We start from the raw sequence: 27,691 nt of genomic DNA, 5'->3' as shown, positions 1-27,691 counted from the left end.
CCGACATGGCTCCTGGCAACTGAAACACCAGGAGTAGGAGAGGTCAGCAGGAGGAAGATTGTGTAGGCTGTGAGGAGCAGCCAGAGCCAAGTAAAACGTACCTACCGTGAACCCAACGGCCACCCCACTCACATCTGATTGGTTAGATTAAGGGGTCTTTGCAAAATATGCAAATACCCCTGAAAGTGACAGATCTGCTTAATAAAGTAATAAAATAATCTGCTTTAATAAGTTAACTTTTGCATTACAAGTAGGCTTATCAAATACAATTATGTCTGCATATGCTTCCCACTGTGCTAGTATAAAATATGTGATTGAAATCCTTTTTTCCCCCAGTATTTTAGTTTTTTATAATATTCCATGCTTTCTCAGCTTCATGGAAACAATATCATTTTGACATTTTTGGAGAAGTTGACTTTATGTAGACCAAATCTGTCACAAGATTGAGTTTAACTCTAATAGGTCATTGTGATGCCTCTGGGATTTATACCTTTGAATAAAACAGTGGAGTAAATCACCTTTGACTTAGGTTAAACAGTTGTTTTTTTTTTAATGAGATGCTGCATTTTCTTTTAAAATTATAGTAAATATTTAGCAAATTACATCATAATCCAGTTCAGAAAAGTTAAAGACAGGGCAAACATGGCAAATGAAGATAAAAAATTAAATAATCTTACATTCCTCATTTTCTCTGTATACCGTCAGGTACCAAGAGCAGAACTTGTGACAATGAATGACACCTAGCTAAGAAGGAGGCGCCCATTTGAAAGAAAGATTTCCAATTTGGTGCATGGGAGAGCCAGAAAACAAGACTAAGATACATAGCCACTATAATAAGCTGTAGTGGCTATGGTACTTTCAATGTCCTTTTAAAAAGTCATATTGTGAACGTTATGAATGTGAAATCTGTCACACTTAATCATACTTCTTTTATGGTGCATAACATTTGACTTTCGCTAAATAAATAACCATCTAAAGTGGCATAGAACATTATTATTAATACACTTAATTGTTGAGATAAATTCATTTGTTGCTGCATTTTAGAAGCAGCTGATGTACAGGAACAGGTCTGGCTGAGCTGCAACGTGAAATAGCAACTGAATCACCTTTTAGACACAGAATATTAAGATTTATAGTCTTAGCTGAAGCATTGCAGCTTGACCTACAATGCATAAGACAAAAGTAGAAACACCATCTATCTAGAATTATGAGGATTGCTGTATGCTGATGTAAAAAAGTAAAGGTCTGGTTCTAGACACTTGGTGTAACAGAAAAAGAAGAAGAAAAAAAACAACATAAAAACAACAGCAATTAATTACAGATCAATGTTGGCCTATATCATAACAATCTAGCCCTTCGAGTATCTACTAAAATATTAAATAGTCTTTCAGAGCTGTATTATATTTATCCCTATATTAAATAAGTAGCACACTGTGTGCTGGTATAATATCTTTAAGTAACAGAATGTAAGTGTGTCATCGATAGTCATTATGCCTTTAAGGGTTAATCTGGCAGGAAATTATCATTTTTTTCTACATGTAGTTGCTTAAAGGGATACTGCAGTGCCAGGAATACAAAACTGTAATGCGCATGCTCGGCAGTTCAAAATGGTCACCAGAGCACTTCAATGAGCTAAAGTGGTCTGGGTGCCTACAGTGTACATATCCTGCAATATCTTAATAGGCCTCAAATTCACCACACTCCCAAAACTGAATACTATGTTTAATTGTATTTATAATATGCCTTTTGGAATCCTGTACTCTGAGCATTAACTCAAACTATGGTATAAACAATGTTGACCACAGGTTAGAAAACCTTTAATAAACATTATTAATACATATACTAAGTACAGTGTGTCCTTTGCCATCATTTTATATATACACATTTTTCTCTCAGTCTCTCTCTCTCTCTCTCTCTCCGCCTGTCCCTCCACATATATCCGTACATACACACATCTTCACTGTAATAGCAGAATTTGTTGAAAATTTAGAAGAAGTCAGACATGAGATGGGTGGCAGTTTTGTCACCTAACTGAAAATATGGGGGAGGCCTAAGATGCAAATTAATTTCTATCCAGTCCAGAGAGGGTTTATATGAAATACACATATTTGCGTTTGAGGAGCCAGTTTAAACTGGTTTTATCCACTCTATACATTTGCTAGTAATTCTGCTGGTACCACAGTACAGTTTTTTTAATGCTCTATAAACCTGTCTCCAAAATTGTTTAGATGCCAGGCTCACTTTAAGTGCCAGATCTGTTTTGATTCACTGCAACCAATTACATTAGAATCTATGCATATGCATTTCTTGTTGATAATATGTCAAATTCTGACAGCTATGCAGCCAAATAAAAAAAAAGGACTCTCGGAACTGATGTTTATGGGCGCAGTATTCGCAAGAACAAACAAACAAAGAAAAATCCAATAAAGTGTTACACAAATATAGAACATCTATTATTAATGCCCTCAATGCACAGTTTGTTCTGTACCACGCTAATCTGGTCAGATAATGCATTAATAAATAAGAAAAAAATACAATATATATCACAAGAAACAGCAAAATGTTAGGGATAGGGAGAGTAAACAACAACAAATAAACATTTCTTGTAAACAGCTTAGAACAGATGTGTCTGTTAGAGAACAGTCCAATGACACAGTTGCTGGGTTCTGTTGCAGCGAGGGTTCACAAGGCTAACTGTGATTCTGTACCACTGGGAAGACGCCTCTTGTGTATTAGCCATAAATAATATTACCTTTTCAGTAAGTCATAGCGTTCGTTTTGTTTACTATCCAGCAGCAAACATGAGCTTTAAGAACTGAAACAATCCAATCAGTATTTATGGGTTAGGAGCCACCGCCAGCGAGTGGTTAACCCAACTTTTATATTCACATCCATCCGAAAAAAATGATTGTGTCTACTGTTCTGTACGTGGCATTTCTTTATGTTTTACTACAGGGCAGGAGCATCAGCTTAGGTGCAGACGGATACACAGGATGCAAAATCCAGTAATAAAACTAACTTAACGTTATTGAGAAAAAGAAACTCAGCATAAGGGTGACTGTGAAACATTCCATCATTGTTGTCCTAAGAAGACTTCATGGTTCAGTTCCTGGAAATAAACTAATCATCTCTCTCTGTTTTCAATCCGTCTTGATTCACCAATGCTGTGATCGAGAGACTCTCAGCTGCTTGCTTTGCTTCCATCGCTCAAATCCTACTTGGTGCAAAAAGTGTCCATAAATTATGGCCATGTCATGACAGGCACTTCACGTGTTAGACTCTGCCCAAAAGAGCTGACCTGCAAGGGGAGAGAAAAATGTTGCATGAAATTCGGTTATAATCAAGCTTGGGTGACATTATCTGTTTTGCTTCAAAATCAGGAATTCTACAATTATACATTCTGAATTATAGTAATGCCTGGTCAGTTGAACCTGTGTTCTTTGGACAGAGAACAGCAGCGGGGCCATCAAGCAATGTCTACCTGGAGGGGAAATTCTGACAATTATTTCTCTCTGTGTATTCTATAAAATCCTCAAACAATATAAAATAATTCAATTTGTAAATGTAATCTCTGACATATATAGAGAAGGAATTAACAAACTTCACCTTTCTTATATATCTTAAAGTGGCTTCCAGCACAAACCTATAAGTCTGTGCATATTATGAAATCTGATAGCTATCTACAGGCTATCTACATGAACCGTAAAACTGCAGAATTTAAGGGACACTCAAAGCATCATAGCAAACAATGTTTACTGAGTAGGTTATGGAATGAAGGTCTACTTCAGGATGGTGCAGACTACCAGTCCCTGCTTCCTCTAAAAAGGTTTGCATCAATAGCTCCATTCATGAAAAAGTATAAATGGAGTCATCAGCTATCTGAAAAAAAAAGCCTGTTGTGGCTCTTATCAATTAGATCTCCAGATTCATCTATATTGTTGCATCAATGAAACTGTGACTAGCCATAAACTACAGACCCTATGAATACTTGCCAGCATGGTTTATGACATATGCCGAATTCTTCCTCTGAAGATCAGTGCATACATGGTACTGTCAGGATTGGCTTAAACATTACAGCTATTCCTGTTATGTGGTGCACACTGCAGACAGTACAAAGTCTGAAGTGATTTTACTATTATTTTTTTAATGTAATTTTGGAGTTCTCTTTTAACTGCATTCAAAATGCAGATTAACAGTGCCTGGACCATGTCCTTAGACTCTCACTATAAAACTGGTGCATTTGTGCTTTTTATAGACTGTGATCTGAAAGCCATTTAAGAGTCAGTCAGTCTATGTGTATAAAAAGCTTGGCTTCACATAAATTTAATGTAGATAGAGCAATTATGGCGAAAATTGAGAAATCAGCAAACATGACATTGATTCCCACAGGGACTGTTCCACTTTCAGTACACCACCTCACACAGTGGTATGTGTGTTGCAATATAAAGTATATATTACATTTAGACTAAAATTCTGCTTAAACGGTGAACGTTCTAATTTGTGGTTCCCAAAGTCACAGAGTGCAAAACAGCAGAAATAAAAAGTTAGAAAATGCTGGTCATTTAAATCAGCAACAAAATGAAAAACTGCATTCTACCACCTGTGTCAGCAGGGGAAGAAAGCGTAATTCAGTGAGCAAACAGATCTTACAAATCCCTGGAGGAGTTCTTCATCGTACAGTAAGTTGACAACCTGCTTGAGAAATCTAAGCTTCAAATAGCCTAGTTTGAAGAAAATTCCAAACTCGGCAGAGATACAGATTGTTTTCCCATGTGGTCAACTGACCTGAATTTTACAAGCAGGTTGTCAACTTTCTACAAATCACAGTTTAGCAAATAAGTTTGATTGCCTAATGAGATGATCCAATTCACATACCTCAGAGTCTTCCATCTGTCCTTTTCTATGTGGTTCTCAGGACCCTCGCTTTCATAGGAAGCCAAGTAAAGTGCTGCAAGGAGAAACAAGAAGAAACAAATTGGCATCACATCTTTTTACACAACCCATTTTTCCATGGTCTTTTATTTTCCCTCTGGATATGTTAATATGCAGCATTGCGTGAGAAAGTAGTGTGTCATTTGTTTTAACATTACCCACTAAATCACCTTGTCAATAGAAATGTGTAGGCAGCCTACATTACAGCATATGGAAGTAGGTCATGTACCGCTCTTTGCAGGGGGAAGTATTCTATGGGAAACCAATTGTACAATATAACTCTACACAAAATGACAATTTCAATGCTAGAGATACACATGTTCTTAGTTTGCATTGCAGCCATTTGTTTTGAGGCCAATACAAGTAACACCACTAAGATATCAGAGCATACTGTCACATTTACCTACATGAGCACCCACAATACCCTGCTCTAGATCAATCAGAAGCCAGATGGTGCATCTATTCAATATACACAGACAGACAGCCCCCTCCCCCCTTTATCCCTGGAAAAAAGTGCATGATTTTTACAGATATTGTTACATATCTCGGGAGATATTTATGAAGATTCTAAAATGCTCATCATAATAACTGAACGTTAAAAAAAAAAAAATCACACATATTTATTGAAATATTAATATCTGTCACAAATTATACAGAGATAGCTGCTAATCTCTTACCATCCTCACTGAAGATCGGGACTGTCAATACATAATGGAGAATTTTTCGGTCTTTTTCAAAGGGGCACTCGACCTGCCTCCATGCCATGAACTCACTTACTTGCCTTGCAAGCTCCCAGAATTTCTGAAATAAAAAAAAAAAATTGTAATTAAAAAAAGGAATTTTGGAATTTCTTCAAAACATTGTATTGATACATCAAAATAGAAATATATAATAATTCCAAGAAATGACAATGACATTAGTAAATACTTGTCTTGTTGCAAATACTGGTCTGATAGTTCACCTACTGTCAGTGCTGCAGAATTTGTTGGCACTTTAATAATAATAATAATATTAATAATAATAATAATAATAATAATAATAATAATAATAATAATAATAATAATAATAATATTTGGAATTTCTTAATGTTAACATTATGTTTCTCATTCTTAAAGTTTGAACACACTGCGAAAAATGATCAAACATTGAAAAACTGGAGAGATTCCAAATCAGTGTTAATTGAATTAGTGTTCTGTGGGACCAAATTTCAAAAGAATGAAAAGGTTTTTTACAGAACATTGCAACAAAAACACTGTAAAATGATATAAATTTGTAAAAGAATACATTTCTGAACACTAGGCACTCTTATTTTCTCTCCAGATAGTCGATTCTCACAGTTATTGATGGGAGCTAATTTATAAGTACACTCTAATAGTTTGTACACACACCCATAAAGTGTCAGCTTCTCTGCATGATGTTATTCAGTAAAGAACTTAAATACACATAAATTCACTTTATCGTAAAGATGATTTTTTTTCTTGTTTTAAGCCCACTGTTAGAGATGTGTAGCAATGTTTTTCATTGCACGTTTTATAACTACAATGCAACACTAATCCCTTAGACTATAAGCTAGTTTGAGCAGAGCCCTCAGCACCATCTGTTGCTCTATATCCAACTCGTCTTGTTGCAACTACGTGTTTGCTAGTCCAGCTAGTGTACAGAGCTGCAAAATACATTGGATCATTAGTGGCTGTAGGTTCGGAAACTCTAATTTAAGAAAAAAAAAAAAAAATCGAAATAATTTTATTTAGCAGTTTGTGTCTCACACCATTAAATTCAGTGATACAAAAGATGACTTGGGGTATTGAAAGTTGTAGGCCATAACTATCGGTGTGCCGTAGATCAAATTTAATTGGGATATATTTTACAATACAACTTGTCAGTACTCACCTCAAAATTGACATGACCATTTGGAAGACGATTGGTACAGCCCTCATTCAAGAAATAGATATCTTTGATTAAAAGACTGCAGAAAGGGATGACAATCTACAGAAAGAAAAAACAAACAAAACAATGAGTTATTGTCACACCAAACATCATGCATCAAACAAAACAAAAGACCTACAATAATTATCTTGCATATTAAGGCAATTCCTTAACAAGTTTAGTACTATGGAGATTTACAGACAAAATAACAGTGCGGGTTAAATGGTTCAGAACATGAATACAAAATTAAAAAAGGCAAAATTCTGAATTATCATTACACAATGAATGAAAACAAAAAAAGTGAGGCCCTTTCCTGCTATGAATCTGTTTCCTAAATAGTTATAAACGCAGCAATAAATAACACTAAAAACCTGAAACCACTTGATCATACCACTTTTAATCCAGTTCCTCAAACTTGACGCAGCTTTTGTATTTATTATTGGGGTATTTATTATACCCCACAGTTAAATTACAGAGGAATAATTACTTATCGAAAAAGTAATAATAAGAAGCATAGCCTCTTTTTCAGTCACAATATAAATTGCCCACAACTTTGAGTGTAAGAAGTGATAGTGTGAATCTGTTCATTATATAGTGTGTGTACACTACATGGCCTGTGAAGATATTAAATAGAGAGAGTATTTATGATATAATGCTTATAGCACAAGTAGACACGTTCATGTACTCTCAGCATATGGTGCATCGAATATGACATCTAGAAGCAGCATTCTATGAATGTGATAAAATATTGAACAAATCTGCTAAATGCATTCAGGGCAACAAGCCATCATGGCTGCTTTCCAAAACACAAAAATTGATGCAACAATATATCTTTTTTTGTTTTTTGTTTTTTACTTTGCCATCAACTTCACTGACTTCAAAAGAGAATGTTTTATTTATAAATTAAAAGGAGCTGCACTTAAGAACGAACAGTAAGCTTGACTTGCTAGTTAATTCAAAAACAGGTAATGTAACAGCTTGTAAAAACAACACAGATTTATTGCCGTGGAAATGGCGTTTGTCAGCAAGAAATGGAAATGATAATTTAAGTGTTGCTGGGTTGGACATGAAACATTTTATGTTTCAGGTAAAAGTAAAAATCTGCAAAACACACAGGGGCTTACTTGCTAAATATCGATATGCAGTGTAGTAACATCCGAATTACAAAGTTTAGACTAAAAGCTAAGCTGTGAATTGGCAGCAAGTATGTTTCCAAATCAGATATTATGGCCTCAGTTATACAGTTTTGAATTAACTTTAATTACCGGTATGTCTTTAGAAAATAAACCCCACAATCAGCAGAAGATAAAGGAGCTCTTTCACTAAACTGGAAATTGTGGAATTGAACAATCAAACATTAAAGTAAAAATCAAGCTTTTTAAAGTTTACTTATCTGGAGAGCAGTGCCATTCAAAGCTACCAGAGCTGGCTTACTTGTCCCCTCTGACATCACAGGGGTCCTGCGTGGTCCAATTACAGGATTCTCAAAGAAACTTGTGATTGGACCAATTTTTGGGCTGAGAGAGCATGTGTGCACTCTGAGTCAGTGATGGGAGGGAGAGGAGAAGGGAGGAAGGATTTAGTTCAGAGGGAGTGCCCACAGGTAGTGAGGGGAAAGCTAGCTTCCCCTTGCAGGAGTTGATGACAGGTGTATTTTATGCACAGAATTGACATTGGAACAGAGTTCTTAGCTGCTTAAGTCACGTCTGCTGATGGTGCAACCGGAATGTGCATTTCAGTGTTCCATGTCAATTGCATATCCCATGTCAATGTTCCACAATTCACAATTTATTAAATAAATTCCCAAAGAAAAGAAAAGTTTAAAATAGCACTCCAAGTACCATAGCAGCTACAGCCCACTGTAGTGTTTATGATGTCAGGAGTGCTCTTTCGCATCCCCCCTAAACCTATGTACGTAATCTATCAGTTTTCCAACTGCTCATTGACCAAGGGCCTGAACTGCAGAGTTTATCTCGGGAGAAGGGCCTGCACTGCAGGGTTTATCTCAGGAGAAGGGCCTGCACTGCAGGTTTTACCTCAGGAGAAGGATCTGCACTGCAGGTTTTACCTCAGAAGCTACGACTACAGTCTACAGCTGTCATGACCACGGGTGGGCCCCAGGTTATTTTAATAAACATAGAAGCTTCTTTTATTTTTTTTAAATTTCTATCCTGCTTATTAAGGTAAGATATTTTGACATTGAGTAAAGTGGTCTATGTGCCTGGAGTGTCCCTTTAAACACAAATATCAAATCCTCTCTGAGTCATGCTCTTGCAAATGGATTACAGGAATTCATGTAAATATGAACAAATTGTCAGAGAGTGTGTGTTAAAAGAAACAGATCGCCAATTTCAATATTTTACCGTAAGACAATACAGTAAACACATTACAAAAGCCAGAACTGCAAATAATTAAATGTTTGCATAATGTTGATGATAAATATACCAAAACCGAAGGTTCTAATTACACTTTTCTGTATTTGAAATTCCAAGTCAGGCGCTGTAAAATCAATGTAGCGTAACGAACATGGTTCATTACAAAATTTGAATAAACACATGGTTTAAACGGTAGATTTAAAAAAAAAACAAAAAACAAAAAAAAACATTCTTAGCTTTAACTGTATGGATGAGGCTCCGTGCTGATAATAGTGTAGTTTGTGACGGTCACAAGCCACAAGCCTTGCAAAGCATCCTACAGATTGCATTTGCTTACAAATGTGTCCCATTTGTTAGAACAGCTATAAATATTTCTATGACACATTTAACTATTCTGCCAGAGTGTTAAAAAAACCACATGTGAACTCTGGACAAAACCTGACCTATTCAGCGTGTATCTACCAACAATGTAACCATGAATATATAAATCTAAAATTAAATAATCATGTAGGTTAGGGTGCCCAGAGGGTAGATCACCAAATGTTGTAGAACTACAACTCCCCTGATGCTTTGCATTTCTCAAAGCTGTAATTTTAAAACCTCTACCTTTTGGGCATCCCGGATGTAGACAAATATGTGTAATCATATAGACAAACACAAATTCACATTCTTCCAGTTAACGTTTATATGAAATTGCTGATGATCAATTTTCCTACAATCCATGATATCTGTGAAAAAACTACTATATTACACTACTATATTACACAGTTCCGCACACATTGGTTGCAGGGAAATAAGGCAAATATACCGTTTTATAATGCTGTGTAACCTGCTGATAACAAAGTAACACATGTTTACTTCTGCAATCACCTTTTTGTACCTCATTTCCCACATGGACCAAAAAAAAAAAAAGAAAAAATCAGGTTGCCATATGCTGAAAGCAAAAGCAAAAAACAAAAAACAAACAAGAGTGTAGCAAGGGGCCACCTGCACATTTTATCAGCGTCTGTTTGCTAAGCTGATTAGAAACCATACCTTTTCTCTGTTGCTGTGAGCCGTTAGTGACCTCTGGGCTGCCCCTCTCAGAGCTGTTCTATAGTTGTAAAAATTGCTGGAAGGATCCATCTGATGCTGTTGAGAGAATAGAAAAACAACCATCACCTTTAGATAATAATCTAAGGAAATCAATAACAGAAGAAGTGCCAACATTAAAGGCATGTTGTGTGGAAATCTGTTCTCAGGGCACACCGTATCAAATTTTGTACTTGCATTTTAACCCGCAACAGAACTTAAAAGGGAAAACCTCAATGAAAGAAACTACATTATTGGCCTTGATATACAGTGGTAACTTTCAGCCCAGAGGGCACATTCTGCATTATTTGAGAGCAAAACAGCCAAAACTCCCCAAACACACATTTTATACACGAAATATTAATATTAATGAATCAAATTTGTTTCGATCAGTTACAGTTGACATATGCTGTCATCCATGCCAGCCACCCTGCCTACAGTACATGTATTGTAAACAAGTCAGCTAAAGTTGAGCAGTGAGCACTGGGCCACCATATAATCCCAAAATAAAATGTTATTGTTCTGTGACTCCAATCCCACAATGAAAAGTTGTCATAGAAGATAAATGCAAAGATAAATATGTGGCTGTATCATGTGTGTGGTAACACACACACACAATTTTTTTTTTTTTTTTTTTTTTTTTACAGTGTGTCTATCTACACATCTGAATATGTTGTAATATTTATGCAGACATTTGTATTTTAAATAAAGCTTCACGTACCTCAAGAATATCAAACTTGGCTGTCTTGACTTTAGCCCAAGTTTTCTTTAGACGGGATACAGGGCTCATATTCATGCCGGCTTTAAACAAACACAAAATAAATAATAAATACACGACTGAGTTGAACCCCTAATAAATAGACAATTATACACTTGTTATGCATAAATCACATTTTCTTTTCATATTTAATATAGATATTATAGATAGATCTTTCCTGCCCTGTCTATATGTATTTTATTCTCTTCCCATCTTTCCTGTAAACTGACACTTTTCTTTTACCTATTTTACCAGTCATACAACTTCAAGTGGATTTATTCTGTAAATGTATCGGCTAAACAACTGCAACCACACACTTATTGTTGCAGAAAAGCTCCCATTTATATTCTGCAAACATAGTGATCTGTGACATTAACATGATTTTTGCTAACAGCCTGCTACTATGTGTCACGTTCCGAGCAGTTTGCTTTGATACTAAATATAGCCCTTTCAAGTGGCAATTCATTTTGAACTGGGATAAACAGAGCAGTGCTGCCAACATGACTATTGAGCCAACTGTTGTTGACCTTTCCATGGCAAATACTATCAAACCTGTGCACCGGCGAGATTTTACAGATATGGAGACAGGCTAGTCCTAACAGCCATACATGGGCTAGAATTCGGATTAGCTTACATAGTCAGGTATTAAATAGTATTAATTAAGGCATGTGTTTACTTCATGGAAGCTATGGTCATCTCTTATAGCTGATGTCTACGTTGTCAGTGTTCAGTCATGCTCTTTAAAATGTAACTGGCAAGTTACAGTGTCAAATAAAGCAGGCTGTCTGCAAAATAGGTTGGATGAATGAACAGTGGATTTACTAAGATCTTGTTTAGTAATTTGCATAATTTTTCACAAAACTTTCATAAGCTTTACCCACTGTTTCTGTTTAATCTTGTCTCTGTATTGTGTCTTTGCTGACTGACAGATGCAAAAGCAATTTTTCATGACTGAGTTTCAGGACAGCGCTAAATACAACAGTGTGTATTTTATTAAATTTTTTTCACACCTCTCAAATAAATATTTTCTAAATAAGTGAACATAACATTAAAAATCCTGGGACGTTTCTTTTAACTCAATAATTATGTAATGAAGATGTATTATTACTTGAAGTGCAACCTCCATTAATGTACAGTTGCACATTAATAATCCTCAGTAAAACCAAATTAAATATAACCCAGACTAGAAAAATGGCCGCCATGCAGATATTGCTGGGCTTAAAACAATAACAGGAGTGATGGAAGTGGCTGTACCATATTAAGTTCATTCTACACACTTTACATACGTATATACATACAATGCAAAGGAAATGTATACAATAATATGTGTTATTTTTGTGAGATATATATATATATATATATATATATGTTATTGATATGACTGATGACTGTGGTGGACACTTACAGATAATCGCCATTAGAGAGTTAAAATTTCCAATATTGAAGCATTCTCGTGCTACGTCAATGAAGAACTCTATCATCCGAGCTCTGTGTTTCTTCTTCACAGGCTGCATAAAATATAAACAAAATAAAGAGATGTGAAATATGCCCTAGCACTGAAATATGCCTTGATATCAGTACTCTAGGTAAGAGCCTCACCATGCAGATTTCTGTGGCAACCAAGTAACTAAGACGGTTGAACCATTCCACATAGGCTTCCAAGTTTCGCGTCTTCTTTCTGTCACCATAACAACTCTAACAAAAGAAACAAAATACTGTCAATAATTTGGAAGATCTTTCCTTTTACGCCATTTGCAATATACATTTTTGAATAGTCAGATTCTGTATCATAAAAAATGGATTTAACCATAAAGCAATGATATGTTTTAATTTAGGCATTTTCAAACATCACTATACAACCAATGGATTATAGAACTATTAATCGTGCAACTGCACCTTTTACATTTTTAAAAACATTATTTGGTTTCCTTAATACTCTTAATGGTGGAAAGCCCACATTTTAATAATGGGCGTTAAAGGAAACTCAACATACCATAACTACTATGAATAATTTAGTGATTATAGTGCAAGGAGCCTTTCAGTTTTTTTCTTCAAAATATTATTTTGGGGAAGTAGTTTGATAAAATAAGTTGATTAAAAGTTAAAAGATCACTTTAGTGTTAGGAATATAAAGATGTATTCCTAACACTATAGGGCCCTGTCCGAAAAATATTACAATCCACTCCGTAAAAAAAGCTCTATTACCTGATCATTGTCCAATGGATCCTTTTGAACAAAAGCTTGAACAAACTCTTCTGGTCCAATGTAACTTAGTCTCTCCTAAAAACAAATGTATCGATAGGGTGTCAATACTGGAATGATTGTCCACACCTCCCACCAATTATCATTTTAAATCAAGAAGAACATACCAGCTCTATGTGGGTGAGCTGCTGGGCTAATGTGTAGGGATCACTGCATATAGTAATGATGTCCCTTTGTATGGACTGTGGCTTGGTCTTCAGGACGGTCATGCGATCAGTGGACTGCGCATTGATTTTTGCAATGAGTTCCTCATACTGACTCAGTGCTGCCAACTTGCGAATAAGATTCTGGATTATTTGTTGCACGTTTTTCCGGTACATCTGCATTTAAAACAAACATAACCGATTTTATATATAAAAAAAAAAAAAAAAAACACAAATTCCATAAAAACAACAGCAATAGCAATAATGGAACATCAAGATGTAATTAAAACATGCAAAATATTTTCATCCCCAGGAAAAAGAGCGATTTCAACTAGCCCTCCTGGTTATTGATTATCTGTTATTGTCAGATAGAACTAGGGGGAATTAAAGGCAGTCACATCCTGAATTGCATTTGAAGAATGAACTTCACCATTTATATGTTTTTAAATGTATTATATATATATATAGCAGTCGATCAACTGTTGGAGATCTAAGTTATGTTCTAAAAAATATAAATAAATTTATATATATATATATATATATATATATATATAAATAAAATTTCTTTCTTTGTTTGCGGAAGAATTTGTGGTCTCCTGCTATTTTTTGGTTTGCTTGCTACGTGCAAAGCATTTTCACTTTCCCAAGCCCACCTCCAATGTAGGAGACCTTTGGCAGCTGTCCATTCAAGTCTATTTCACTGTTACTGTTACTTACTGTGACAAGTCTCCATTCCTTAAACCTCACCAGCACAAATGCCACTTTCTGAAGCTAATCTGTCTAGCTGATCTTAATAAAACATCCTTACAGCTGCAGCCAACATGAATCACCGAAAAGTTATTCTGCAGTCTTTGAAATACAATGCCCACGACTTGAGATCTGAGTGCTACGAACTATTCAAAAGCTCACAGCGTGCTTACTGCTTAGTTTTTTCTTGATAAAATCTAGAGGTGCTAATGAAGACATTTACTTTAGTACAGAGGAATTTGCCAGAGCAAACCTTTTTTTTTTTTTCAATGTTTCAATTTTATTCAAGAAAAATATTATTGTTAAGTAGTTATAGAAACACAAAAGTACCGATACAGCATTACGTCAAAGCAAAGGTAAATTGCCAGCAATAACAAGCAATTCAATATATTACATTTGTATGTTTAGGTGTAGTACAATAAAGCATGCAAACGTACGTACATTCTTTTAGTAAAGATAAATTGCACTAGAAGGTGTGTGGGGGGGAATGCAAGGAGACATGTAGTGAGAAAGGGGATTTGGGAAATTGAGGAAGACCCATGGGGTCGGACTATGCTCCGCAGTTTGTTTTGTTATAGAAGATGTTACAAGCCGGAGAGCTTTTTAATATCAAAAAGAGATACATAGTGAGTTTATCTCAAGTTTAATAATATTTTCATTCTCTTTGTAAACAAAGAGAGAAGATCTCTTTGAGGAAAAATAATCATAATTATTTACAACAATATTAAATAATTGCGTAGCAGGATTAAATGTCACATGTTTGTCTTAAAGGAGTTATTTAAAGGAAATATTTACTGAAAAGCCAGTTCAAATACCTATAGGTACGTTAATAGTGCACCTGTACCTCACCCAGCAATAGCCATAAATGCAAGCATTCTGATACAGAGCAGAGAAAAAACACAGTGTGACCCAGGCACATTACAAGACAGACAGAAGATCTAGGTAGATCAAAAACAGAAAAAAAAAAACTGAAGTAATATCCATGGATCAACAAATGGTAACAAAGACAGCTCCTAATAAAAACTTAAAAAAATAAGATGTATAACCCCTGTTACATAGTAGTAGAAAGTTAGGACTTTCCCTTAGCAGTGGGAAGCACAATGAAGTAGATAGAGAAAAATTAGCAGATATTAGAGTAGTCAAGAAGAAGGAGAGAGAGGTCCAAGGTGTAATAAAGAGCGAAAAAGAGGGAATTGTTGGAGGAATCAGACGTTTGGAGTGTTGACTGGGTCGATAGAGAAGAAGGGTATAGGGTAAAAATCTATGGGGCCGAGGTTATTTAGAAGCAGTGATGCTCAGGATATTTTTTTTATTCTACAAACCTATACATTTTTTTTAGCAATCTGGGAAGGACATGGCATGGGTGAAATGTTTTAACCAAAAATGACTTATACACTCACTCACTGTCTAACTGAAGAACCTTAAATACCAGTATTCAACAGCAACTTACGCCAGATCTGTCCATCAGCAGCAAACAGAGAAAGAGGTCATGCTGAACGACAGATGGGATTGTGTTTCAGTTTATTACAAGCCCCGAAAATGAGAGGGTGTTAAATACATTGCTTGTGTTTACAAAACAATAAGATATTAAAATAAAGCCCAGTGAGCAAGGAGAATATTACTCATACCTTAGATGAGTTTCTCAGGACTACTAGAACAAGGCACAGCTATATGGAACTTTTTACTGCTGTCCAGGTCAGATGAAAAGAGGAAACTCAAGGTTCTGTTTTCCTATCACACAATGAGTGGGTGGGATGAGTAATCATGTCCATGTGATTGTTGAGGGCAGTCTCACAATATGAGGATATGGAGTTCTTTGTGAACTCTTAGAAGCTAGCTGTTGAATGTGACATTATAAAATACATTCAGGATTGTCAAGTGATATACAGTTACAGTATGGCTTTCACTTTCTCAAAGTCACAAGTATGCACACAAGCAATGTTGCTCTGTTTAGTCATATAATTAAAGTGGAAATGTTCCATGTGATTATAGGGTATTTCTGTGTCTAGCTAACAAGGTTAGCGATTAGCAATTTGGTTTTTATTTTGTAAAACATTCTGTTTAAAGATACAAAAAGGCATTTGATGTGAATTTATTTAAATTCCTTAGCATTCATATGATTACTCATGCTCAGAACTTGTAGTAATTGCAGTGATTTGTAAGATGCAGCACTGCACACAAAAATAATTAAAGAAGCACTATAGTGCCAGGAAAACAGACCTGTTTTCCTGGCACTATAGGGTTATTAGGTCCCCCCCTCCCGCTGGGCTGAAGGGGTTAAAAGCCCTTCAGTCACTCACCTTAATCCAGCACCGGGCTCTGTCGGCGCTGGTGACCTCTCCTCCCTTGCCAACGTCAGCTCTGAATACGCATGCACGGCAAAAAACGTGCGCATACAAACCGCCCATAGGAAAGCATTACTCAATGAGACAACCACTAGCGGCCTGGATTAACCCTCAACATAAACATAGCAGTTTCTCTGAAACTGCTATGTTTACAGCTGCAGGGTTAAAACTAGGGGGACCTGGCACCCAGACCACTTCATTGAGCTGAAATGGTCTGGGTGCCTATAGTGGTCCTTTAAGTAAAATCCACACAAGTGAACTTGGTTCCAACAGACGTTTTGTCCACTGAGCTGTCCTTGTTGTACATGGACATCATGAGACATGACAATGTTAATAAAGTTGACCAACCTCATCACCATTGGTTATCCTGTGAGCGGTGTCCTTTAGATTTCTCATCATTCGCTCATCCCGAAAGTCATATGGGAAGGTCTCTGTCCATTCCGCTAAGAGCTGAAGAATTTTAGGGGCAATTTTGCGCAATTGGTTCTGTTTAAAAAAAAAAAAAAAAAAAAAGTTTTGAAAAATGTATAATTTAAACATAACAGACCGCAAATGTAGTAAAAATAATAACACGCTTTCATGATAAACTACTAAGCATCAATATGCTGTATGTAGTGTGTATACAGTGTCAACCACTTCCTTAAACAATGGGGATCACAATAAGTCACCTATGATTGTATTATAACATAGGACTTTCAAATCTCAACAAGCACACTAACTGCTACATTTTAACTTATGTTACTCAGTTCTAAAAATGCATTAAGTTTTAAAGGAACTAACATCCTTCCCAGTGAAAGACTTGTATGGAAAAAAAAATCCCCTTAACCACAGTACGTTTTTTTTACACCTGCAGTATCGGATGCAGCCACTGGGGGTGTCTGTTTCATAAAACTTTCATTTAGTTTGCTAGATGAGATCTATACTACTGCATGCTTTCTTTACTACCAGTTTAACGAGAGGTACAATGCTGCTGAAGACATAATGTGTTTCTAAAACTACCATACAATTTAGTGAGCTTAATTACCTTATCAGTTCCAGGCTCGTTTTGTCTCTGCTGCTCCAAACATACATGGCAGACTTTAGCCATTAATTCAAAGGGGTGAATGAATAGACGAGAGCTGAGCAAAAATGTGAAGATGTATGTTCTCTGAGGATAAAACATATATTTTTGTGTGTGAATATATGAAAACAATATGCAATTTTAAATTAAAGTAACAATATTTTGCTGCATAAACCTATATAAAATTTATTATCCACAACGGCTAATTATAGGCACCCAGACAACTTTACATCATTGAAGTGGTTTGGGTGCACTGTCATGAACCCTTTAAACCCGGAGGCTGAAAACATTGCAGTTTTAGAGATACAGCAATGTTTACATTGCAGGGTATAGACCGGCTCTAGTGGCTGTCTACCAGAGAGCCACTGGAGGTGCTTCCTGCAGTTTAAAAGAGTTTAACTCCATGAAACAATATATATTTATCAAAGCCAAAGTGGGTCAGTTAAGGAAAAAAAACATTATATTGCATTCATCACAGACAAGTGAACTTATTATTACGGTATGTTATTCTCTTCAATTTAGTAACCACTGTGTAATCCATTATCCTCAATACTACATGATAAATATGGCACTGTCAATATTGAACAGCTTTGTCATATAAAAATATGCAAAATCTAATGAGCAAGGTGAAATTGCTGCAACTCTGATTTACAATCACTGGTCCCCTCTCTCATTTAACAAGGAGTTTTTTTTTTCCACAGAACAACCATCCAGTAAAAGTTTGTGTACTTTCATGTAAACTCTACAGAACAGAGTGCATGGAAATCCCAAGAGATCAGCCGTTTCTGACTTTTTTGTTAACAATCAAACGACGCCCAAAGTCGCTCTGACAACATTGCTTTAAATTCTAATGTGTGACATACAAACCTCTTGACTATGACTGCAAGTTTTTATAGACTGAGCTGCAGCTATATGATTTACTTATTTGTTTGCAACAACAAAAATATAAAAGAAATAAACTACCATTAAGTGTAAAGTGAGATTATTTTTTTAACGAGAATGGACTAAAAGCAGTGTGAGACCTACCTAAGGTGTTTTTGTGGTCCATGTGAAGACCTCGTTGGGTACATAAATTATGGTGAATGCTGTACAAAGTATGTTGTTAAAATCTAATTTCCAACGCATTATGGAAAATTTATAATAGAAATAACAAGTTCCAGGGTCACTCAAGCTTCATTAAGTTATATATAAATGCAAATACTTGGAGGGTAGTGGATGCATGGAATAGCCTTCCAGCTGAAGTGGTAGAGGTTAACACAGTAAAGGAGTTTAAGCATGCATGGGATAGGCATAAGGCTATCCTAACTATAAGATAAGGCCAGGGACTAATAAAAGTATTTGGAAAATTGGGCAGACTAGATGGGCCGAATGGTTCTTATCTGCCGTCACACTCTAGGTTTCTAAAACTGTTTGAAAATGGTCTCCATCAGCAGCAATTATGTGAATATATATATATATATAATATTCTGGAATAGTACATAATTGCATACATATTGTTCTGTCTTCCAACCCTACCTGCAATGTAAGTGTAACATTGATAAGCTATCTGTATGTTTCCTGTTAAAAAAAAAAAAAAAAAAAAAAAAAAACCCTTTCCTTTGTAAGCATTTATTGTGTGAAATCCTATGCTTGACAATAGATTTATTTTCAGCTTCCTAAAACTTACATCCGGATAGTAATCAACGCTGGGCACAAGGTGTTGGATGAGTGCTTCCAGAGATCCAGAGAGCAGGTTGTTATCTTGGTAAAACAGCCCAGAACAGCTCTCTTCTTCTTTACTTTGATACAAGTTCCGGTTAAAACTGCTGCTGTCAAACATGGCTACAAGAGTTGGTGTCTGCGGCATTCTCTCCTGTTCCAAAACAGAAAAAGATAAGTGGAAAATTTAGATTTATTCCCTTCGTTACAATGGCTTTCAAAACTCAATAATACAATTTTCAAACCTAATATTACAGAGAACATGTTAAAAAGTCAGCAACAATTTATAATCTAGATGGAAATTCTCTCAATTTCAAGTCTTAACAAACACAAACAATACAATAAACAATAACATATAGTTGATAATATTTTAGGGAGAACAAGACTCAGACAAGACAGGTGCAGAGCCCTAAACCTCTGTATTTGGTTTGAACAACCTACTTCGAGTTAACTTACATATGTTTAATATGAAGCCTCAGCTTCACATCAGAATACTATCACAATTGTTTTTTTTTACGTTTTTGAGATTTCATGAGCATGTTATAATTTTTCTTTCTTTGTAAATGAACAATATATATGTACAGTATATGTACTTAAACAAATAAAACAACTAATATTATGTAATGATTTGAAATCCCCAAAACTGAACAAAAAAAACCCACAAAAAGACAGAAAACTATGAAATTCCTGCAGTTTAGTAAGTAGTGCCATCATTAAATAGTTTTTTTTTTGTTTTGTTTTTTAAAGAATGAGTTTTGTTTTTTTATTGTGCTCTACTACATTAATGTATTGTAGGGTCATTGGGACAGGACCGTCTTCATCTACCGTTTCAGTAGGTCAATCAAGTTTTGTTACAATTAAATGTTTGTCTTGTTTACCTATTGTACACCGCTGTGGAATTTGCTGGCACTAAAGAAATAATTACAGTTGTATATTGCCTACATTTTGTTGGGTGGAAATGTATACAGACTGAAGACAAACAGTTAGGAGCAAAACTAAAAACATGCTACCCTAGGAGAAGACCAACTATTTTGCAATTCTAAGTAAGCAGATGTTTTGCCTTTTTTCGCACTATCTAAAGGAAGCCCAGATTAGACGTAAGGACAATAAGAGCCACCCGTCTGTGCAGACATCAGATATAGGAACAACAAGTAATGTGCTAGCCCACAGTAGCACAGCTTCTTTCCATCTACAGAGCAAATCTCTCTGTGAAGATTGTCTCCAAGAGAGCTCAGGGGTAGGACCATTAGAAGCAGCTAGATTCCTAGGGACAAAATAAAAAGCATATATAGCTCCCAGCAGTGCATCTCAACAATGGAGCTATTCAGATTGTCTCCATGGGAGGCTCAGTGAGTACACAATAAGTGAAAGCAAAGTCAATAACACACAAACAAAGATTGGGGGTTGTTAGGACTTTAGGCCTAACTAATGGCTCTATTCATTTGCTCCAAAAGCATATTTGAATTAAAATAGGAGAAGATTTCCTGGTCACACAAAGTGAATGTAAAAATCTGCTTCAAGCATCTGCTCAGCTGTAAGCAAGGCTGCCGTCACTGTAGCAAAACCAAGAAGAGAAATAATGCACGTGTCACAGCTTAGAGTCTGCGTACACAGATACAATAGGCCCAACTGTTTTTCTTTGACCAGACACACACATAGAGAGCCAAGTATGTAACATAAATAAGAACTGGGACATTCTTATCAAGATTATAGACTTGGGCTGATTAGAGGGAGAGGAGGAGGTGGCATTGGCAAGTACACCCTTCAAATGCCAAACAAAATGAATCCACAAATGGCAAACTATTGAGTTGCTCGCCTGTTTATCTCTCATATATTTAAAGCAGGAAGTGAATGTGATGTGTAATAAAGCATGAATGAAACAATTATTTATAATATCTCTCATATATTTAAAGCAGGAAGTGAATGTGATGTGTAATAAAGCATGAATGAAACAATTATTTATAATAAATATTTTCGGGTACCTTTAACTACTTGATAATGAGGTGAGATAAAGATACTAATTCATGCATTACAGTTTCATTTAGCATTAGCAGGAACACCTGGTCGGTGACATCATGAGGTGGTGGTGTGATGTCATGAATAATTATCCTTCCGATTTAGCCCTTTTTGTATTTGTGAAGTAGCTAGGGATACAGTGTAAATTTATTACATTCTAATGCGTCTTTCCGGGCAAAAACTGTAGAACTGTAAACAGATTGGTTGTTGTAATAAAGAAATAACACCATGCAGTTGAGTTTAAAACTCGTATTTCCACATCCGTACCCATTTGTAGGATACAGTAATGTTATACCACCGTATACCACTTAACCATCGATCAGCAGCCATTAAAAAAAAAATAAAAAATTAAATACTCTAAACAAAGAATTAGCATCGGTACTTCCAGTGTATGAATGAAGCACTTATACAACACAAGACGCACACAGAAACCAACACCGTCTTTGTCTGGTGATTATGAGTCTAGCCATGAGTACACTGAGTACAAACCAGAAGGTTACGATGTAATAAACATTGGAATTTTAAGTATCCCGTTTGCATTAATAGCATGCTTGGTACAGTGGAAAGACAATTAGTACTCTGATGCAGACAAATAATTATATGGGCATTGCATAAGAAGTAAAGTATTTAATATTACACTATGTCATATTAATAGACACAATGGAATGTTTGATGAAACTAGAAGCAGTGCATTCCTACCCTGTGTTTGCCAATTAGACTAATTTGAATTAAGCTTATGCACGAAGGAGATTACTTAGAGGACAATAATAGCATCAGGTGCCACTTATTGGCATTTGACTGCATTTTCTTGGTCAAAACAAGCCGCACAGCAAAGACATTTCCAACCCACAATAACCCCTAAAGAAAACAAAACATAACCTAACCGAAAAACAAAAACATCCTTTTTGACATTTATAAACATGTGGAAGATGAATTAAATGAAACCAATTCAGACTTAGCATTTTAATGGAAGCTCTAAAGGTTTTACTGCATGGCAGGTGTTTCCCGCTGGATAATATGCTGTCTTTGTGTGAATGGTAGAAAAGATAAAATGGAGAAGGGGAAGCTGTGGGGCAGGTTGTTTTGTGAATTTGGTTTCGTCTAAGAGTCACAAAGGAAGTTTACATTTCTGCACTACATGGTATATTGATGTGAACAATCTATAATCTGCATATCAGCCTCACACTATGTCTAGGCTAATCTGACTGGCAAACAATGCACAGAGTTCATATAGTGCATAGAAGCAGAGTGTATGTCGTACCTAATGACATAGATAAATATACATGAATTAGCAAAATGTATATAAACATTATTATTATTTTTTTTTTGCATCAGCAAACCTAAGTGGAAACGTTAAGTTTGCGAATTTGCTATAAAATGTGTTTATTCCTTTTCATTATCACAATCAAATGATATACTATACACTTCCTAGTTTAAGTCACAAATTGTCATTCACAAAAAAAATCTGCAAAGTACGAAGGGAAATCTACATCATTGACATCTATTAGTCAGTAATAAATTGGCAGAATATAATTTCCTTCAAGTTGTGAAACATGCAAATATTCTAATGTTACAAGCCCACTAAATAAACAGTCACACAATCTCAGAGGGGTTGGGCCCAAGATATAAGAACAGTTTTCCTTATCCGTTAACTATAAAACCACCCTTTCATCTTTGGAACTTCCAACTCCTGTGTGTGCAATTAAACACATTAATAATAAATTCACAATTTTCTCATAAATGATGGCTGATGGGAGAAGTCAAGTCAGGGCAACATGAAATGAATCAATACAATAATTTCCCCCTGTCCTTAGTCATATATAAGAAAATATAGTTCCTGTTCTGTTTATGTATTTATTTTGACGGTGTTGGAATGTCCCTGAAAATCCAACAGAATGTATAGGCAGGCAAAGAAATCTTTATTTTCTGCGAAATGTCATATGGATAGCAATAATGGCACCAGTAAGTTACTAATGGAGAGAACAATTGCTGATTATGCCTCATTTAAAATGAATATGACATATCAGAGAGATGTCAGGTTATGAAATTCACAGCGAGAACTGGGTGTACCGAGATTGGTGGATTTCTTCCTTTTTTGCTGATGAAACATGTTTACACACCTTTCCGGACCTACTCCTGTCTAGACAGGATGATAATCATTTTTGACAGCATTCACAATTAATTTTCATGTCAAGTACTTTGGAAGTGACAAGGAAACCTATAGGTCAAGACAATAAAAATTGGGGTTTGATAAAACAAAATAAATGAAAAAAAAAAAAAAAAAAAAGAATACAATAGCCTGATATTTCCTCTTACCCAGTGAGAGCAAGCTTGGCACAAAAAGATATATAAGCCGGAGCTCTCCAGCTGCTTTTTAAGGATTTAAAGGAACACTAAAAGGGTCAGTAATTATTAAATTTTATAGTCATACACTAAAAGTTGCAAAAACAGAAATAAAAAGATTCAAAACATAAGAATAAAATATTTACACACTCTGAGAATGGTGTCTATTTTCTATCAGACCTGTGTGTTATCTGTACCTCATGTCGCTTAAACCCCAGGATCTCAGCTCAACTTCGAGTTCTAAATGCTGTTTTTGCTCACAAATGCTTTAGACTTAAGAAATTGTGGTTCTTCAAAAAAAAAAAAAAAAAGTCATGCCAAAATTATTTTAGTTCAATATAAAAGGCATTGCAAGACACAATTTTCATCTGTTATTTTACATCTGCATCACTGGACTAATTCATATATATATATATATATATATATATATATATATATATATATATATATATATATATTTCCACCATGCTCTACAAATCCCCAGGATGTGCAGCTTCTGAAGTGAGCTCAAAGAGTGGAAGAAACATCTCAGCCAGTCCTGTACCTCTATTTTTTTTTTTAAAGGCAGAGCTGACCACATATTTCACAGCATGTACTGTATATGTAGTTCAGCATTTGGTGGTAGTTACTTACATATGTAAAGGCAGTAGCGAACCTGCCTTGCAAGTTACCAGAATCAGCAGTGCAGCTTCCATTAGCTAAAAAAGGGTCTGCTCACGGGTGTGCATGTCTTGCACGTACCATACAAGTACTTGTACTGTCATCGGGAAACAGAGACAGAACTAATGTGCGTTTAATAAAGCTTCAAATATAAGTAAAAGCATAACTAATTAATAGCAAGTTAGCAATTAAAATGTGTCACTATGTTTGAACTGACAATACTCTAATTCGTCTTTTGCAGTTAAGAAGCTTTTCTGCAACATATAGTAGGAATTACATTTTAAAATTACCTCTGGACAGGTCTCTATTCATGTCTATCTCATCATTCAAACTGCTTATTCGCAGGTGTGTAAATTCTAGAGGCGAGATTCCACAGCTCCTAATTTAACACTTATCACAATGCACATCTGGAGTTAGGGAGGCTAATAACATGCAAATGGTTTATTTATGCCTGACCTAAATCCGGTGAATGGTAAAATCTAAATAGCTGTACCAACCACATAAAGAATTGCATGAAGTTGCATTTAAAATAATTGCATGTAAAAAACACAACATTTCAGTTTAGTATCATTATTTCTAATTACATGATAACAAACTGTCCATTTACAGTAATGACATTACTAGGGTTTAGGCTATATCTAAATGGCATATGAAGCCTCAAATGGCAGAAAAAAGAAAAAACATATGATTTATAATAAAGATGCCATATTTTCCTTTTTAAATTGTTTTACTATTTTGAAGACGGGAAAAAAGTTACTAAAACTTTGGGTGTTTTATGTTATTACAGTTAAAACCAGGTTAGCATACATATTCCACCAGAGAAACAAATTAGCTTCCTATGGTGTATAGGCTGAATTAAATAATATCATGATCTACCCATTACACTTGTGTGGGTTTATTCACTAAACGGTGAAATATTAAGTTAAACCATAATTTGCTAACACTGTAATTTACTAAACTGGCAGTTGCTGGGAACTGACAAAGTATATTAACATTTTACGTCAAAGTATCCAAACTGGGGGAGAAAAAAAAAAATCAAGTTTTTGCTATTTTGGCCTTAAATTTGCAATTACTTTGTTAATTATCTATTTATTGAATAGCCCTCAAAGTTTGGACCAAAATTTCCAAACTGGAAGAATTCTAGAAAAAATTCAGCTGTATTTGTAAAACATTGACTATTGTGGCCCATATTTTCAATATGTAGTTTTAATTTTACCACAATTCCCAATTTACAGAATTACCCAAATGTATAAATAAATAAAAACAAAATCTACCCTTTTAACCTGTGGCGGATAAGGCAAAATACTATCATGAAAGACTATATATGGTATCCCGTCGTCACCAATCCACGAATTGTTGAATTAGTGACTGGGATAAGCGGTCAGGGTGGTGGTACCAGGTCCACCTAAATATGGGCTTGAACCCTGTATTAACGTGAATTGGTAAAGAAATGAATAGATTGGGTAGCGTCTCCCCCTTATAAAAAGAGGGGGGAGAAAAGCTCCCAATCAACCTGGTATAGAGTAGAAAAAGGACAGTTATGGTGCTATACCTATAGATCTGTCCAAATAAGGATAAAGGTATCAAAAATAACGTATACTCGTATTTAGGAAACTAATGAGATGTGTATCCTGGCAAACACAGTGCACACACTGTAACTTTATTAAATCAATTAAACAAAGGATACAAAATCTCAATTCCTAGGAGATACTTAGTTACTGAGCGAATTTCCTGTGGATGTATCTTAATGTCCAGTATGGCATATTGAACACTGGAAACTCCAGGTATGCCTTTTGGACAATCCACGTAGGAAAAAGCCAAAAAAGTCGAGGTTGATACCTTTAAATTTTAAGGAGGTTCAGCAGGTGGGACAGAGGCAGACTTTACACATTATAGAGAGGGACATGAAAATGTCCATAAATCGATGTCTAAAGGATAGACTCTAAACTTTTTAAAGAAAAGACAGGATAGAGTATAACAAAATATTTACAATAAATATATGTATATATGGAGGGACAGCAGGATACTGATAATAGGTAAAGGATTAGATTAATAGTAGGATGAGGGGTAAAAATCCCCACTAATAAACACTGTATCTAATCTTTCCTATACACTCCCCCCAACACCTTCGTGGGTGTTCTATCCTTGTTCTGTTGCTAAGCTCTGTCCCATAAGACACTGCCTTTACTTCACTAGTACTACTTATTTGAACAGGTACATAAACGTCAGTCTAAACAACGAAAAAAAGAAAAAATAATAAATGAATAAGTGATGTCAAAAGTGGAATCCCTCGTGCATAGTGCCGGGTGAGTGCTCAGTGAGAGAGGGATCCAGCGTGAAGACCCGACGCGCGTTTCGGAGTACTGGACTCCTTCGTCAGGGGTTAAGAATTGCCGCCCGTTCCCCCCCGGTATTTAAATGTAGGCTGGCCAATCGGAGGTCCCATCACTGGTGACGTATCGCTGTTGCGGTCACGTGGAGTAGCTATGGGCGGGATGAGCCGCATCAAGGTGATTGGTAGCTCGATTAACTCCCTCTGTGCCATAACTCCCAATAAATCGAAGTATGGACTCCGAAGAGTAATTGAGGGGCACTAACATATACTTAGGCGATTAGACTAATATAAAAATAAATATAAAAAGGAACGGCTCTTTAGTTTACATCATGCTTATCAATCAGCATGAGACGAAATTTGGAGCCTATAATCTCTATAAGTTGAAAAGACCGAGTAGTGTGCGCCCTTAACCCTTATTGCGTAGAAGTATAAACAGGGTTGACTGATTCACTTGCTTATCGATCACAGTAAGTGTATATATACAGTTATTTTGCAAATTCCCCCTACACTCCGAAGATATGAGCTAGGTAGTCTTAAGAAGATCGGCTCTTTAGTATGCATAATGCTTTTCAGCCAGCATAAGAAAATCTAGAGCATATGATCTTAGTAGATTAGAAAGACAAAATAGTGTTCATCCTTATTATTTTGTTATGTGTAAGTTTGGGGAAAGGTTAACTGATTCACTTGCTTGTAGATCACTTTAAAGTATATATATGCAGTTATTTTGCAATTTTCCCATAAACTTCATATGTTCACTGGACAATATTGATAATCTCTCTTAGATGTCCAGGCTTAGTATGAGTGTCCAGTATTGTCTCTTAATGTCAGGAGAAATTATATGGATAAGGTAAAAAAAGGGGGGAGGTCTAGACTTATTAGTATTTTGTCTATTTAGACTTAGAGAGATGCCTAGTGAGAATGCCCTCATGAGGAGACACTGAGGACAACATATCTATTGTTATTTCTTAACATAAGGGTAGCTATGTGGTCTGGTAGATTTAGAGAGATGCCTAGTGAAAGT

General features: G+C 35.6%; 1 protein-coding gene across 2 annotated transcripts in view; it reads right to left on the bottom strand.

The window, feature by feature from the left end:
• Positions 1 to 553: 553 nt before the first annotated feature.
• The window catches only part of RASGEF1B (RasGEF domain family member 1B), a 434,271-nt gene continuing 407,133 nt past the window's right edge, over positions 554 to 27,691 (bottom strand). For both annotated transcript variants that reach the window (XM_063458806.1, XM_063458805.1), the window contains 13 exons: positions 19,285 to 19,470; positions 17,583 to 17,705; positions 16,907 to 17,044; positions 13,431 to 13,643; positions 13,267 to 13,341; positions 12,661 to 12,756; positions 12,467 to 12,569; positions 11,026 to 11,105; positions 10,269 to 10,364; positions 6,823 to 6,918; positions 5,610 to 5,733; positions 4,876 to 4,948; positions 554 to 3,298 (listed from right to left, as the gene is read on the bottom strand). In XM_063458806.1, coding sequence (XP_063314876.1) covers positions 3,274 to 3,298; positions 4,876 to 4,948; positions 5,610 to 5,733; positions 6,823 to 6,918; positions 10,269 to 10,364; positions 11,026 to 11,105; positions 12,467 to 12,569; positions 12,661 to 12,756; positions 13,267 to 13,341; positions 13,431 to 13,643; positions 16,907 to 17,044; positions 17,583 to 17,705; positions 19,285 to 19,464 — 1,422 coding nt within the window. In that variant the 5' untranslated portion in view covers positions 19,465 to 19,470 and the 3' untranslated portion in view covers positions 554 to 3,273. The remainder of the gene's footprint in view (positions 3,299 to 4,875; positions 4,949 to 5,609; positions 5,734 to 6,822; positions 6,919 to 10,268; positions 10,365 to 11,025; positions 11,106 to 12,466; positions 12,570 to 12,660; positions 12,757 to 13,266; positions 13,342 to 13,430; positions 13,644 to 16,906; positions 17,045 to 17,582; positions 17,706 to 19,284; positions 19,471 to 27,691) is intronic.

The sequence above is a fragment of the Pelobates fuscus genome, chromosome 6, assembly GCF_036172605.1.
Source record: "Pelobates fuscus isolate aPelFus1 chromosome 6, aPelFus1.pri, whole genome shotgun sequence".
In the NCBI taxonomy this organism is placed as follows: Eukaryota; Metazoa; Chordata; class Amphibia; order Anura; family Pelobatidae; genus Pelobates; species Pelobates fuscus.
The sequence above is the reverse complement of the archived record's forward strand: the minus strand, read 5'-3'. Positions and strand labels throughout refer to the sequence as shown.